The sequence below is a fragment of the Solenopsis invicta genome, chromosome 1 (assembly GCF_016802725.1).
Source record: "Solenopsis invicta isolate M01_SB chromosome 1, UNIL_Sinv_3.0, whole genome shotgun sequence".
NCBI lineage: Eukaryota > Metazoa > Arthropoda > Insecta > Hymenoptera > Formicidae > Solenopsis > Solenopsis invicta.
The window spans coordinates 1,366,450-1,383,800 of NC_052664.1; the positions used below are offsets into that span (position 1 = coordinate 1,366,450).

General features: G+C 30.6%; 1 protein-coding gene across 4 annotated transcripts in view; it reads left to right on the forward strand.

Annotated features, from left to right (window-relative positions):
- Positions 1-17,351, forward strand: part of LOC105202925 (5-hydroxytryptamine receptor 1) — a 492,922-nt gene that overhangs the window by 370,741 nt on the left and 104,830 nt on the right. For all 4 annotated transcript variants that reach the window (XM_039452417.1, XM_039452412.1, XM_039452415.1 and 1 more), the window contains one exon: positions 1,363-1,606. In XM_039452417.1, the coding sequence (XP_039308351.1) occupies positions 1,363-1,606 (244 nt within the window). The remainder of the gene's footprint in view (positions 1-1,362; positions 1,607-17,351) is intronic.

The window sequence follows — 17,351 nt, forward strand, 5'->3', positions numbered from 1 at the left end:
AATCTTAGTTAATTATTCTCCTTAAGTTTCTTTTAATTCTCCATAAAAGAAGCAGTAATGTTATGAAGTTGTCTAACTCAATCTAACTCAAGTAATCTAACTCAAATCAAATAATTTGTACTTTTCAAAAGAATGTATGAAATCTTTTAATTGTGCCAAATAAAAAAAGAACACATATTTCTTTGAAATATAAATGTTGTACAACTATTTTTAAGAGTAAGATCTAACTTATGTAGATACATAAGTTCTTTGTATCACATTTAAAATCTTTCTATTCTTATTCAAGCGATACATTTTTTAATAAAATATGAAATTTAATTAAAAGAATTAACGAAATAACAGTATAAAGTGAAAAAAGTTACTTGGAATATAAAAACTCTCTCTTTCAAAAACTATATGATGTATCGCCAATTAATTTATAAAGAAAAATTAATCAGTATCCTTACCTGCATAATATGTCAAGGTTAGCAGAACTGTATGCCCTAATGTAAAGATTTACCGAAAATTGCTTCGTAAATAAAAATTTCAAAAATAACATTTAAAAAAAGAGCAATATTAAAGAAAAATAAATTTTAAAGTTTGTTTTCATTTTTTTTACAAATAAAAACGTACGCAGAATATTTTTTATCTAATATAATTGTAAACATGTTTTCAAAATCATAAACTTAAGAAAAAAACATAATAAAGTCGAAATTCTATTTCATAGTTCTAGACCAGAATATTCCCTTAAGGATTCAACGATTTTTTTCAGATACAGACGTTTAATTTGGTAACCCATTGAATCCTTTGTCGAACTTTATCCCTATTAAACTCAGTCTATTTGCTCCTGCATCGAAAACGTCATTCTGATATGCGGGCTTGAATCTTGAACTAGATTCATTTTCCGTTACTCTATTTCCACAAATACATGTGTGGTTGATGTTTTCTATATTTTTCCGTTGACATAGTTTATCATCGATTCTTTCACGTATTTTATTTAAGCACTATTGAAATATTTCAAACAGAATTAGAGAGTGAAAGACCGTTTGTCGGATTTAAACGTTATTTCCGCGGGTAGTGTCACATTGTTTTTCAATATTGTTTTTGTTATAAACGTACTAGTTTCCACTAATTGCGTAAACACAGAAACCTCGTAAAGCTTTAACAAGTTCTATATTGTCAGGGGAGCTGTTGTGATTAATACTCGAGAAACATACTCAAAGAGAAAGCAAAAACAAACGGCAGGTCTCCAACGTCAATATCTTTTCATTTTGCTCGTCAAACATCATGAAATTTAAGCATTCCGACAATTTTACTTTCATGTTCAATTAGTATAGTAAAGTTTAGTATACAAAATTTTCATTTTCCCTTCCTCTGTTAAAGATTCTGGCTGATCATGAAACCGTTAAAGTATGAAACAAAGAGGACGAAGCTGCGGATGTCGCTGTACATCACCATCATTTGGTCTCTAGCCATGTGCATTAGTCTACCTCCTCTTTTAACGATGGGAAACGAGTACGTGGAAGAGCCGAATGGACCAACGGTCTGTGCGCTTTATCAGCATTTTATTTACCAAATCTATGCAATCATAGGAAGTTTCTACATACCGCTACTCGTCATAATTCCGGTCAGTATATATCTAAATAAGCATATTTAGAAATAATTTAACATAATTTGAAATGATTTAAATTGCCATTCCTTTATCCACAATTTCTTTTTTACTTAAATTCTGAAATATGCTATATATTACACAATATATACATATATAATGTTACATTTTTTTTTAATTGATTGTAATTTTTATTATATGTAATCATATGCATACATAAGTCTACTTTATATTTACATATTGTCAATTGTCTTAAACTTATCGCACTGCATAGTATAGCGTAAGCATACCATGAGACCACTAGATCAATGAGAATCTTATGTATATCAATATATAACGACTTTATATTGGATGTTCATTGGTTCTATGTAATGTTTATAATCTGTTATGCATTTCCTATGTGATAGGCCTCAAAGCCCTAAGCACAGATTTTTGTACAGCTGCATAACTATATGCATAAGAAAATTGATTGGTCCATTTCTTTATTTATGCGCTAATGGACCAATCAATTTCCTTATGCATATGGTTATGCAGCTATGCAAGAGTATGTGCATGAAACTTAATCCTTAAACTGTGATATCGGTCTTACAGATTACTATATTGAAAATTTACTTGATAATAACTTTTTTAATACTTACAAAAAAAGCATTCTCAACATACGAGTATAATACTTTTTTATGCCACCTTTTGTTCCCAAATATTGCAGTGGTTTCTTCTTCCATCATCATTCGCCAGGAACGTGAAACTTTGCTAATTATTTATAAAAAATAATTTGGATCAAATTAAAGTCTCCTAAAAAGACTTTTAACAAATCGTTGCTTGTGTAATTAGTTATTACAAAATGGAATATCGGACAAAGTTCGTTACTTGATTCAAAGTATATTAAAAATAAAAAATTCAATAAATTTATGTTTAAATAATTCCAAATCTTTAACTGCAATATTGATAAATGTTTCTTGAATTTTTACGAACTTTTTTGAATAATGTAAAATAGAGAAACTGTTTGAGGTAACAAATCCACATATGTAATAAGAAGATATTTTAAAAAGAAAACGTTTTGCTAAAGAATTAATTAAAATAGAACATCTTTTCATTTGTAAACATACGAAATCTGTTTTCTAACTTTTCCTTGAAAGAAAACAAGACTTTGCTTTGTAACAGCACTTTATCTCTCCGAGTTAGAGAAATTAAGGAACCTTAACATTATCTTGTCAGAAATAATTTCACAATTAAATCTACTTTAAGAAGACAGTATATAAATTTAAAACTCTTAAGAGGAAGAAAGATATTGTTTTAATAATTCTAACATCTTTCACATAGCATTCCGTTTACATATAGTTATACTAAAATATGCATCTCTCGATTGGGGCATGTTAGCACAATAGCTATATAGTTAGTGCACGTTGAGTTTATGCATTTATGGCGAAAAAAACAAATTACAGCAAAACAAGAAAAATTATTGCAAAATATCTCTTTTAAAACACAAGTATTACTTCTAAAGTTTTCTTAAATCAAACAAGCATTACAATACAGAAAAGTAAATATCTTATTCAGGAAGAAGCAAGTAAATTTACTAAAGTTTCAAAATTTCTTGTTATTATTTTTCAGAATAATTCTAAGTCACATATTATTAATTATAAGAGACGTTTCTGTTATATATTATATTAAATAACAATAAGTAACTTAATATAATGAATAATTTTTTAAATCAAATATACGTAGAAGTGTTATAAGATATATTGATTCATATTTAAAGCAAAAACCTACACTTTACGGCACTTTCAATAACGTAATTTAATCGTGACATCAACGTCCAAGGGAATACATTTTCTGACTAAACGTTATTAATGATAAACATTTTCAAATCAACAAATTTCTCATTTAATATATGCGATATGTTTAATCGGTATTATACATGTAATACTTGCTACGCATATAATTCACACGAATCGATCATATGTCACGAATAACATATCGATCTAATGAAATCAATTATTGAACCAAACTCTACACTTCTTACAGTTATTTAAATCCGCACAGTACGCCTATATCTTCGCTAAATTAAAATTTTAACCTAACTTATTGACCTAATATAATTTAAGAGATCGACAAATTAGACTATTATTAGGATCCTACGAATCATTTACTCACTGTAAATAATGTTACCGTATGTAAGAGAGTCGTAATAGGTAAATCTCAATTGGCATAGAAAATGTAGAAAGGAGAACGTTTTTTAAGATTGATGTTGATGTATCTTACATAAAAAATTTATATTTTGGATTCTACATCATGCATTTCCGCTTGTAGAGCATCTACATGAAAAATAAGAACACTTATTAAGTAATTCAAATTCAAACTATTCATTGAGCTTACTATGAACTTGATTAGTACCATTTTTATTGAGATTTAATACTCTCAGGTGCAATTCGCCGGTTTGTCTACAGTATCGTATCCCATGATCGAAAATCTTAAAATAAAATAATAAAACTTGAACAACAAGTAAAATTTGAACCGACGAAAATATCAAATATAAAAGTGAAAAGAACTATATCGATAACAGATTGTAATGCTGAATAATAATTTTTACAACTTCCAGCCTATGCAAATTGCACGTTGCATATTCATTGGACTTGACATACAGTCATTTTGATGTATAAAACCGAAATATCACACTTGAAATGACGAGCAATTTAGTAATATTGATGTTTAAGATCTCCCTCTCTTAGAAAAATTGATGAGTATATTGCGAAAAAGTAAGAGCCAGGATATTATTAAATAGTTCGTCAATCTAATTTGTGATATTACGTATACATATTCCAAGTTTACGTAATGACTGTATTTCAAGTCCAACAAATATGCATAGTTTGCATAGGCTAAAGATTATAAAAATTATTATTCAGCACTACTTGTAAGAACTGTTGACCTAGGCTTTCTTATGTTTCATATAAACTTTTATTTGGTTATTTTTTTATTAATTTGTTTTGTTTGCTAATTAAATTCCAAGAATATAGTTCTATAAAATTTAATAATATATACATGTATATACATGTATATGCTACAATATTTTAAACCATCTATTATATTTACTTGTAATAATAATTCTTCTTACTCTTAAAATTTTATTTGACATACTTAGATAATAGCAAACGATTAAAAAAATAATTTGATATTGAAAGATCGAAGATATAAATTTGTATTTTCTTTTGTAATTTTACATTTAAAAGTCACAGATATTTTTAACTTTACTTAAAACAATCTTAAAAATAAATAAAAATTTAAAAATTAGTAGAATTGAAAGACATTAAAAATCATTTCTTAAATAAAAAAGAAATGATAAACGAAGTCAGATGTAAGCAAAGTAAAAGATACGAAATATAATGAAGAGGCGCGGTCGTGTCTCGATCCTATGTTTTTTTTTCTCTGGATGAACAAAGCGAGAGAAGACCGAACCTCTTTTACGCGAGTCAGCGAGTTCAAGCATAACGAGATTACATCAGATCTCAGTAACGGCTGAACCGATCAAATTCTGAGTAGTCTCAATCGATAGCTTCGGGAAAATTGCATAATTAAAGTGTTTATATTTTTTTTCTCCGTGCCCTGAAAGCGGAGATATCGCAATGCAAAGTCTAAATCTCTACATAGTCTACATTTTCATATTAAGATACGTCTTGTTTGTCATCGTCGTCGTCGTCTCCTTTCAGGAATTCTCCCTTTCACATTTTCGACACAGAATGGTGCTGGCATATATTAGTCAGTCGTTTGTGACCTTGTGTACTTGTAGTGTATACACACTGGCAGACCGTATGTGACCTTGTGTACTTATGGTGTACACGCACCGGCAGATACATTAGTCAGCCATATGCGACCTTGTGATGTATACCAGCGGTATATGGGATTCCACGGTTGGTCGCGCGTTGTTTTAATTTTTAATTGCATAAAGAAATTTACTCGGATACGAAAATTTGTTTGAAAAATAATGTAACTAGAATTACGATTCTTAATAATAAATTAAAATTATGTCATCATGGCAATATAGCTTCAATTCATGGGACTGTTACTTTATGTCGAGACATAATTTTAATTAATTAATGAAACTTGTAAATCTCTTTAAACAATTACTTTTTAAAATAATCTCTATTAGAAAATAATTTTAATTTGATTAATTTATAGAAATGTTAATATTATCTATGATAAAACAGTTTATTTTGTTATGTATATATGTGTAATTAATTTATACATATATGTATGTATGTATATGTGTGTGTGTGTATGTATATATATATATGTATATATATATATATATATATATATACATACACACACACACACATATACATACATACATATATGTATAAATTAATTCTTTATAATTTTACTTGTAAGTCGAAATCATGACTTATCACAAAAATATATATTGTTTAACACTAGCAAACGCGTGATATCAGTACAAAATTACTTTTTTAAAAAAAGGTAAAAAAGACGCTTATGTGTGTGTGCGCGCCTAAAAATTTTTATTTTTTTTAATCAAAATGATATGTATTAATATTTTCTACAAAAATCTCTTATTCAAACCTAAATGGTATTTACTTAAAATAAATATTTTGAAATTGTGTAATCTATTATAATAAAAATCATATGCGTTTCTTCAAAAAAATGTATGAAATTTTTAAAGTGCGCCTATTATAAAAAGAATATGTTTTTTCTACAAAACCCAAGTGGTAGTATTTGTATTCTACAAAATCTCTTATTTTAACCTAAGTGGTATTTACTTAAAATAAATGTAATAATCTTTATTTTTTTAATAAAATCCAAATGGTAATATCTTAAGTTTAACTTACGAGGTTTCTTAAATGTTAAAGAAACTAATGCTTATTTTGCAAATTGCTTTTATAACGCATACTTTACAAGTGTTACATTTATTGCATTTTTTCTTATGTCTTTTCTGCTTTTCCTATCTAGCAGCGCCATGTTTCTGTGTATTAAAAATTTTTTATTTCAATAAAATTTTCTCATTTTGTACTATTTCCTCTTTAACTTTTTTAAATTAAATGTTATATATTCCATTGAAACTTATTAAAATTAAATACAATCACTTGAGTTAAAACTGATAAAAGATTTTTCAATGGAAATACATTTTTATTAAATTACACAATTTCAAAACATTTATTTTAAATAAGTACCACTTAGATTGAAATAATAGATTTTGTAGAAAATATTACATATCATTTTGATTGAAAAAAGTAAAGATTTTTAAGCGCGCGCACACACATAAGTGCCTTTTTTTTACCTTTTTTGAAAAGGTAATTTTGTACTGATTATTATTTATGTAACATGGAATGATTAATTAGATTAACTCGAAACCGTTAATGGCAACGCTGCGCAGGTTTTTATTAATTCATACGAACGCGATCCGAGCCTCCTGCTCTTTTATCTGCAGCAAGCGTTGCAAATACGTGCAATTTGAACGGTTATATCGTGAAAATTATTGATTCTACGATTATCAGAGAAGATAAATTCGTTGCGTGTGCATCATTTTAGTGAACTGGAAGAGTTGCTTTTGGGAACTGTCCGTAGGCAAAGTTGAAATTACACAAAGTAGACTTACCTTTAGAAATAGTCCTCGCAGGCAAAATTATTCTATGTTGATGAATATCGTGATTATTAATTTCAAAAAGAGAAGGTAAAAGAAGGCACCAAGTGTGTATCTCTAATCTTTTTTTTTTTGTAAAAAACCTAAGTGATAGTATCTTTAATTTTTTACAAAAGTGATACTATGATGCTATATTTGTATTCTCATTGAAGTTTTCCTATTCCAATGCAAATAATATGTATAAATCCTCATGAAAAATAATAATATAAAAAAAAATTGTAAAAGCTAATTCAATTTAAGTGGTACGTGTTTTTCAAAAAATATATGAAATCTTTTGATTGCGCCAATTACCAAGAGAATATACTAAAATAAGATAAGACTCTGAAGACAAAAATCAATAAAACAAAAAATTTTGACAAAATAATTAAAATATAATTGATATTTTATTGAAACTTATTGAGTTTTGAAAATTTTTGTTCAAGTTAAGTTTAAGTTCTTTTTTCCATAAGGTGGCATTTGTACGTTTCTGCATGGATATAGTGATGAGAGGCTGAAAGATCTATAGCTTAAAACTAAAATGTTTTGACCTTCTTGTTCTGATTTTCTACATTGTGAAAAAAATGTTTGTGATTCAAGTAGATAAATAAATATCATTTGTTTGTAGAAAATATTATTTTTTTGAAGTAATATTTATTTGTGTGAAGTAAATAATTTGCTTGAATAGTCCTAATAACATATTCACTTGAACTACAAAAATTTTTTTCACAGTGTACAATAAACACGTGATATTCACTAGGGAGTCTTTGTGTGTTTCTTTCATTATCACGTTTTGCTACACAACAGAATATTGTCAATAGGTTACAGGCCCAGTTGACGCTAAAATAATGAATTTTGTGAACATCGAAGATTCATGTTTTTCCCGTAATTTATGAAGTTCGTATTATGGGATCTAGACAAAGGCGATTCGATCATTTCAATCTCATTGTTGCGAGTTTGATGTAGTTTTGTTTGAACGGAAGAAAAGTCGATTTTTCGTTGAATTGTTTAGAATCGTGCGGTATATTCGGATGAAAAACTAGTGCGATTCATGGAACATTCTGAAACGGAAAAATTGTGATTTGAACATGCATATAGTTTCACCTATCGATCGAGTCTAGTGAATTGAAATCAAGTAAAGTCGGATCCCCTTTTTTTCTCGTGGTTTTTGTTCTGGATTTCTTTCTTCTTATAAACCTCTTTTTTTTTGTTGTGCGGAGCAATGGAGACCGAGAGAATGAGAATTAATAGGCTAAAGGTATCAATAATTGGCTCATATGGAAATTCCAGATACGGCAGTATTTAGAGACAAATGAGTTGTACGAGTATGTCGACGGTACCAAGACTAGGCCAAAAGAAGGTATTGCAGATAATGCTACGGTAATTACTGTATGGAAAAAGGTGAATGCAAAAGCACGACGTGCGATTTTGGCTGCATGTCATAGACAACCATTGCTGCAGATTATGAACTGTGAAGCGGCGAAAGAGATGTGGACGACGCTCAGGAACACTTATGAGCAGGCGTCAAAGTCGAACATTATATTTCTGCAACAGAAGTATTACAGAGAAAAATTCAAGAAGAATTCGGGAGACGATATCATAATTTTTTTCTCGAAGTTCATGCAAATTGTGCAGCAATTAAAGGATCAAAATGAAGTCATTTCTGACTCAATGGTTATTATTGAATTAAGCGGTAAATTCAATACTACGGACGTAGATGTCTTTATGTAATTAGCCACAAGAAAAATTCGCTATAGGAGCGCTCGTGGCATAAGCAGGACGGAAGTGCCGCGCGTAAGGCGAGCGTCTTGCATTTGAGATAGATCCTCTGTAAGAGAATACATTGAAGCAATAAAGTACTATTCAAACAAATAAGAAAGGCTACACATTAATTCGTTATCACAATAAAACAATATTAAGCACATAACTTAACATGGCAGCAGAGCGTTCTGATCAGTAATTTTGTTAGTTAACTTTGCATGTCCGAACGCATGAATGTGAACCAGTGTTGAGGTTAGGAGCATGCAATAAGAAATCGAAAGCACGCGGCGAGAAATCGAGCAGAAAGAAGAAAGAAGTAAGACTACTACGAGAACAATGACGGAGAAAATAAAAATCCAGATTTTTGACGGCATTATAATATCTGGAAGAAAATGATACTCATGTATCTGAGATGGAAAAAATCTGACAAAGTAGCCACGAGGGCACAATTACCAACCCTGATAACAAGAACCGATAGAAAACGATAGAAAGTGCCAAAAACCTGATTCAAAAACAATAGAATTCTATCAAAACGATAGCATTTCGGCACTTTCTATTGTTTTCAATCAATTTTTTTATCAGGAAATGAACAGCAAAACGACATGGAACAAAAAAATCTTAAGGTAATAAATTACATATATAGCAGTATCACTAATAACCATTTAAAGTTTGTAAATAAGGAAGAAACGGCATATGGCATAATGAAGAAGCAGAATAGTATATATATATAAGAGAATTGACGGCCATCCAGATATGTGTACATAATAAACTGGAGAAGATAAAACTAAAAGATTACGAAAACTTAAATACATTTTTTACGGAGTTTGAGAAATTAATAAATGAGCTGAAAGGTGCTGATGCAACAATGATGGAGAGGAAGAAATTGGACTACATACTACGAACGCTGCGAGATTTGCTTAGCTATATCGGCGTTTTGATTGATGCAGTGAGGGAATCGGACCAAACGTGCGAATTTCTAAAGAATAAAATAGCCGTGTGGGAGACAAGAGAAAAAGGCGATAACTGCCAGAACCAGAGTAAAACAAGTGCGTTCAAGTCACAACGAAAAGATTCAAACAAGACATATTTTGGATGTGGAAAATCCGGAGGCGAATTGTAAAAACACGTGGTCGAGAGGAAGCTCTGGAAGGAACAGTACTAGTGGAGGGGCATACGGGTAGGAAGGTGCCCACCAGTCGCAGCAGCATCGTGGCGGCGACGGTAGAGGACGCGACGGCCAAGAGACGTACCAGCAAGGCAGAAGTTGGCAACAGCGCAGCAAAGGGGATCGACAGCATAATACCAATTACGGGAATGCGGGCTCATTTTGCACCGAGGTAATAGAAGAACATAGGAACAGACAAATAGAAAATAGTGTTTGGGATGTTAAACTGACGAAAGATGCTTGCATTCGTTTTTATAAATTTTATTGTAGGAACTCGTGATTTCTTTTGCACATAGCGGGCGTACACACAAACAAACGTACTTAGGCGGAAGTTCCGCTCGCGCTTGCGAGAATTGAAAAATCGATATATCGATTGCTCAACCGATCCGTACGCCTTCTATAGGCTTAACTTATTGCGACTCAAACAAATAGTATATGTTAGCAAAAATGATAGAATAGAATGGTTTTTAAACAGCGGATACACGGATCACATAATAAATAACGAATTGTATTTTACAGATTATGTATGCTTAAAAAATTCGATTAATGCAAAAGTAGGAGATGGGAGATCCGTGCAAGCCACGAAGGTTGGTTATATTCAGCTATTTCGTATTTTACAAAAAAGAATGAATATTAAAATATTAAACGTGTTCTACGTATGGGAAATAAATAGAAATTTGCTCAGTTTTGCGAAAGTAACGGATAAGAATGAAGTTGTTTCGATAATACATCGAAAATATGTAGAGAAGAATAAATTGATCGCGATAGCATTTAAGAAAAACGGATTATATAAATTGCGGAGTTTGTAACAAATAAGGAATCCAATATAACAATAAAAAGTAATCGGCGTGTAACCCAAAAGGAAATATTTTATAGGAGGTTAGTGCACGTAAATTTTAAAAACTTAGATACAATGTGCAAAAGCAAACTAGTCAAAGGTTTATTAAGCGAGTTAGAGTCCGAATTCTTAAAATGCGGTACATGTATACAAAGTAAGATGCATAATTTACTATTCGAAAACAATAGAAATCGAGCAAATAATCTCTTACACTCAAAAAAAATAATTTTTGCATTAACTGAATCCGCTAAATCTTAGAAGATTTTATTCTTCTATACAACTTCAAGAGGAATCCTTTAGAACTAACAAGAAACTTGTCTAAACACAATATTTTTACAGTTAGAGTAACTTTATTTGGTTTTTATTATCAATTTCCTCTTGCATACAGATTATATAATATTGTTATTGCTATTGAATACATAAAGCTATTGGATATACAGGGTGTGCAAAAAGTGTGGAAACCTCTAAATACTTTTGTTTCCTTGCATTTCACAAGAAAATGTTTCAGATAAAAGTTGTAGTGTTTCAAGAGATCTATTTAGTAACATTATCAGTTTGACTTTGGATGGCGTCGCCAAGGTCAGATCAAAATCATATTAACTTTTTTAAATGGGACAGCCTATTTTTGGTTCCAGAATCTAATAGCTGGTGTCAAGACCTGTTCAAAACACTACAAGAAAGTTTATTTGCGTTGAGTACTTTCCGAGTTGTGAGGCTTGAAAGCTACGGTATACTGTAACTTTTAAGCGTCACCATTCGGAAAGTACTTAACAAAAATAAACTTTTCTGTGTCGGCATTTCTTGTCCTGATTTTTTCACACCTCGAGCGTACTTTTGCGGGGGTGGTAATATACGCGGTAAGGGAAATAGAGTATAAACTCGGCTTCACGTATGCGTAAACGTGCCGAATATTTCCGAGTCTAACCAAACTTATCCTCTATTCGTCCTCTGGCCCATAAGCTAACGTGTGGTTTTCCCTTTACGTCGATTATCACACCTTCTCTTGTCTATGATAGCAGTTTACGCTCGGTCTCTAGTTTCCTAAGTCTATATGATTTTTTACAACGCCATTCAAGGTCAAATTGATAAGATTAGTAAATAGATCTTTAGTAAATAGATCTTTTGAAACCCTACAACTTTTATTTGAAATGCTTTTTTCTAAAATCCTTAGTTTCTTTATGAGAAGAAGTTTGCTAAAGGGAGGAGAAGCGAATGGGCGGGAAAATGCAGTGAAGAAATGAGAAAGAGAATAAGGAGAGCAGATAAGTTATTGTAGATGGAGAAAAAAAAAATTTTTTTAAGGGAGAGGAGTGGAAATTAAGGAATCGGAAGAAGGAAGAGAGAAGGGAAATTTTATGTTCGGAGAAATAGAGGATAGGGATGGAAAAGATCAGAGGAGAGAGAAAGATGGGATAAAATTATTTCGACAAGGTATAATAAATAGTATAGGAGGATAAAGGAAGAGAGGTTCCGGCGTACTTAAAGAAGGGATGGGCGGGGGAAAGATAGCGAGATACAGGATGGGGGAAGGAAGAAGGGAGGGGGAAAAGAGGACAGACTGTGTAGGATATGTAGAGGAAAAGAGGAGACGTGGGAGCATGTGTGGGAGAAATGACGAAGATGGGGAGCAAGGGGGACATGGAAGGAGCAGGTGGAGGAGGTATTGGGTGAAGAAGGGGAGGAATGGATAAAGAAATTAGAGAGTTTTAAGGAAGAGGATGAAATAATGACGAGAGTAGTAGAAAAAGAGGATGGAAAGGTGAGGGAATAGAGGGAGGGGTAGAAAGAGACTGAAAGAGAAAAAAGGAATGGAAGGAAGAAGGATGAGAGTAGAAAGGAGAGAAAGAAAGAGGGTAAGAGAGAAAAGAAGAGAGAGAAAGAGTGAGAGAGAAAGGAAGAAAAGAGTGAGAGAGAGAGTGTGTGTGTGCGTACTAGCGCGGGAAGCGGGAATAAAGAAAAGAAAGGAAAAGATAAAATCGGATAAGAACAGGATAGCAAGGATGAAACATGCATGATTCTTGCGACAAAAGCGAAGGTTCCGTGTGTGAATGTGTACAAAGCAAGCGTTAAGATAAGTTAGGATAAGATAGATTTAAGTATAGCATGTAAAACTAGAGATAAGTATAGAGTAAGGAACAAAAAGATTTGTAACTTAGAAAGAAACCTAGAAAGGAACAAGTAAATCAATTACATACAATTAAGGGGACAGGATCTTTTGAAGGTTCAAAAAAAAGCTTATTTTTATGAATTTTTTTACGGAAATTATATGAGTGATTGATTTGAAATTTTGCACACATATTTATCTACATTTTGTTGTTAATCAGAAATTTTTCCTAGTAAAAATAACAAAAATTGTAATAATTATAACATTTTTTGCAACATATCTGAACGCGTATTGTCTCATAATGACCTAAAATCTCGACACTCAGTTATCTGAAACAAGAAATCTAAAAAAATTCTTAATCTACAGATGTTTGGTTATCGTTGGAACCAGAATTATTAAAATCAAATTATTTTTAAAGTAATTATTATAGATGTAAAAATAAATTTTTAAAAATGACTCAAAATTTTGAAAGTTTAACATAAATAAAAAAAAATAAACCCAATAATATAATTTAATTTTGCTGATTTTAACGATAGAGAGAAGTGTTTTGCATATGTAGGTAAAAGGCGAATTCAATCAATTCATTAGTTTGTCTGAAGTCGTGGTCATCAGTTTGAAAAACATACTTTTGAGAAAAATGCGTTTAAAGTTTTGAGTACAATTTACTCGTATATTTTTAATACTTATGTAAGTGTCATTCTAATCAGCAATTCCAGCCATATAATATAAGCCTGGAATTACTGATTGGAATGATATATATATACATATATATTTTTGTGTTTCTCTTTTCTCTTATTTTCCTTATTTTCTTGTACAGAATTGTACACCACCGTAAAGCGCTGTTCGCACTCCGGCTCGTAAACATATATCTTGTATCATCAGAAACATTGTGTTAGAAATAAATGTTATATTCTTGTTAATTGTATTTCAAACCACGCGTCGATTTATTCTCTCTCTCTCGCCTCGAACCTATTCCGTTAATCTAGCCGCAAGCTGACTCCGCGCATTAACAAATATCGATTGTTTCAACGTCATATCTTAGACCAGTTAAAGACGTCATTTTAAAGGTGTCTTAAAGTCATCCTAAAGACATCTTTTTATAACTTACATTATTTTACTTTTTAATCTGAAAATATAAGACTAACAATAAAATAAAAATTAATTAGTTAATTAAACTATTCTTAAATTGATTGAACTGAACAATTCTTAAATTACATTTACATTATTTGAATATCAAACATAACAAGCCACATCACAAGTTTGACACAATTAATGTACAAAAAATCAAGAAAAGTCAAGTAAATAAAATCCTCCATGTCAGTAATCCCCGAATAAATTTGTTTAACAAGCAAACCTACCCAAGTGTTACACTCCAATGAGCTTTGAATATTTTATTGACATCTTATCTATTCTCGCTCTTATTGGACCTTTTAATGATTAATGATTGTTTTTACACTAAAGAGCACGAACTAATTTATGAATAGGAGCTTTGAATATATTGTATTCTAGGTCAAAATAAGAGACACGTATTTTTTTATACGGGCCCATACGCACTTTTAGGGGATGAAACATCCATTTAAAAAAAATTGGTTTTTTTTTCTTTTAAAGCGTATATCATTGAAACTATAAGATACAGAAAAAAAGCTCTAATTAAAAGTTGAATGGCTTGAAAAGTACTTTATAAAAGTGATTAACAAAATTAAAAAAAAAATTTTTTTATACTTTGCCCCACCACTTACCTTATTTTTTCAAAATTTTAATTTTTTTATACGTAAAATAAAGCTTATTTTATTACAAATTTAACGATATATGATGAAGTTATGTCCCTACATTCCTATATTTCAAAAATAATCAAAAATTTCTTTATACGCATGGTACGCACATCCGTTCGTGCGCTGCAGAAGTTTCTCCTTCCAACGAGCTTTTAATATGTACAGATAAAAATACGGGACACGTATTTCTATATACGGGCCCATATGACTGTTAAGAGGATGAAAGAGAATGCTCTTGAAGTAAATCCATTTTTTAATTTCTGAGGTAATACCGTCGAAACGGTAAAAGATGTAAAAAAAATTTTAAATAAAAGTTTTGTGACTTTCTATGTACTTTATAACACTTTGTTCAGATTTTTCGGAAATATCATTTATCATCGAAATTCCCTTCCTTTTCTAAATTTCTGAAAAATTTAAAATTTACCTTATATCAAATCTTATATCAAATAACCTATTTAACAATAAACTCAAATATGTATGATAAAATTATAATCCACAAACACATTTTTCAGAAATAAACTAAAAATATCTATATTGTTATACGCGCGGCTCATCCATATCCGCTTTATGGCTTCTATTATTAATATATTTTTTATTTGATTGACTGTAAGACTTTTTTGTATTATTAATTATTATATTTTTATATGCTTTTGTAGGTTTAATTTTATTGATTTCTTTATATATGCAATAGACGACATAAAACAGATATGGATGAGGCGCGCATATAATGATATAGATATTTTTAATTTATTTCTAAGAAAAATGTGTCTTTGCACTATAACTTTATCCATGATGGAAGTATAACATAGTGTGCTCAATTTGGCTAAACCATGTCCCTTTTCACGGCAAAATGCCTCTCGTTCCGCAAAGCTGTCAACTGTGAAAAAATGAAAAATTTAATGTCGGAAAGTTGCTGAACCTGGATGGTTGCATCTTTGTCACACGTACGAGTGCATGCATCGCGTCCTTTTCTATCGTGATGTCAGCTGATGTTAGCATTATTGCTTCAATTTCATGTGTTTTGACGTTATTAAAAAAAAAAAGATATTGTAAAATAAAGTGAAAATATGGTACGGTGCGTGGTGAAATCATGTATAAACTACAATAAAAAGTGTTTGCCGGAGCAAGCAAGCTTTTACCGATTTCCGAAAAATGTAGTAATGCGTGAAGGCTGGATTCAGAGAATCGGAGAGTCATATGCCAAAAATATTAAGAGTGGTAAGTCTTATTAAATATTATTAGCCAATCTTTTGTAACGATGAGAACTTTTGTACGGCTTGTCTTGTCTTTCTTTCTTTAATTATTATAACTATATACTTATTTTATTTTGAGAATTATTTGTTTTACAGAATATCAACGAGATACTTGATACAATCAAGTAACAACTATCAAAAATGTTATCTGTAATCGCAAGGAACACCAAAGTGAGCAAGCTGCAAGAAAAGAAAGGCAAGATAATATGTGTATATATATATATATATATATATATATATATATATATATATATATATATATATATATATATATAAACTTTTCAATTCCTCACCAAAGATAATTATTACAATCTCTGTAATATGTGAAATAATTTAACAGAACAAAACCGAAAGGATGCAGTTCAGGCTGCGAGCAACTTGACACAAGCTTTCGTTGACCATCTGAATGTTGGGTAAATAAAACTTTTGTTCATAATTTACTATAATTTATACGAACATTAATATAAGACTCTCGTTAATATTGTTTTCACAATGTAGCTCAAGCATACTTAAACCAGAAGATACTAGATGCGGAAGCGAAGTAACTCCATCATGGCTCGATTAATTTTTTCAAGCAGACGCAATCTTTCTCAAGCACTTTAAAAGAAATCGGGAATGCAGAAAATAGAGCGCGAAGTATAGAAGGAGACATAAGAATGATAACTATCTTGGAATATTCATACAAAGGTAAAATGCTTATACATTGCTATGTATATCTTTGTGTAACAAAATACATCTAATATATTGCGTATTATTTTCAGCCACGCAAGAAAATCAAAGTGCTGGCAATGAACGAGTGGGGTGTTTACTCTTATGAATATAATCTGGTTATTATCACAAACATTGCAAAGATTTCTTTTTTTAATAGTTTTATTCATGTGAAAAGGAATTTGTATTAAAATATAAAGATAGTGCAATTCAAGTCAAAGAAAATTTAAATAAACAAAAAATCTTGTGTACATAACTTTTCGTAACGTTAAATGTATAATTTAATGTCTTGTTTTAGTTAAACAGAATTATTCAAATGTTGGATATTTCATTTATTCCAAGATACATATTAATTTATTTTATTTTACACGTGTGTGAAAGTGTGTGTGTGTGTGAAAGTGTGTGTGTGTGAAAGTGTGTGTGTGTGTTTGCGTGCGTGTGTGCATGCGTGCGTGCGTGCGTGCGTGCGTGCGTGCGTGTTCACGTATATTTCATATAATAAATTGTTACTACTGCAAAATTTAATTTTTGCTAAT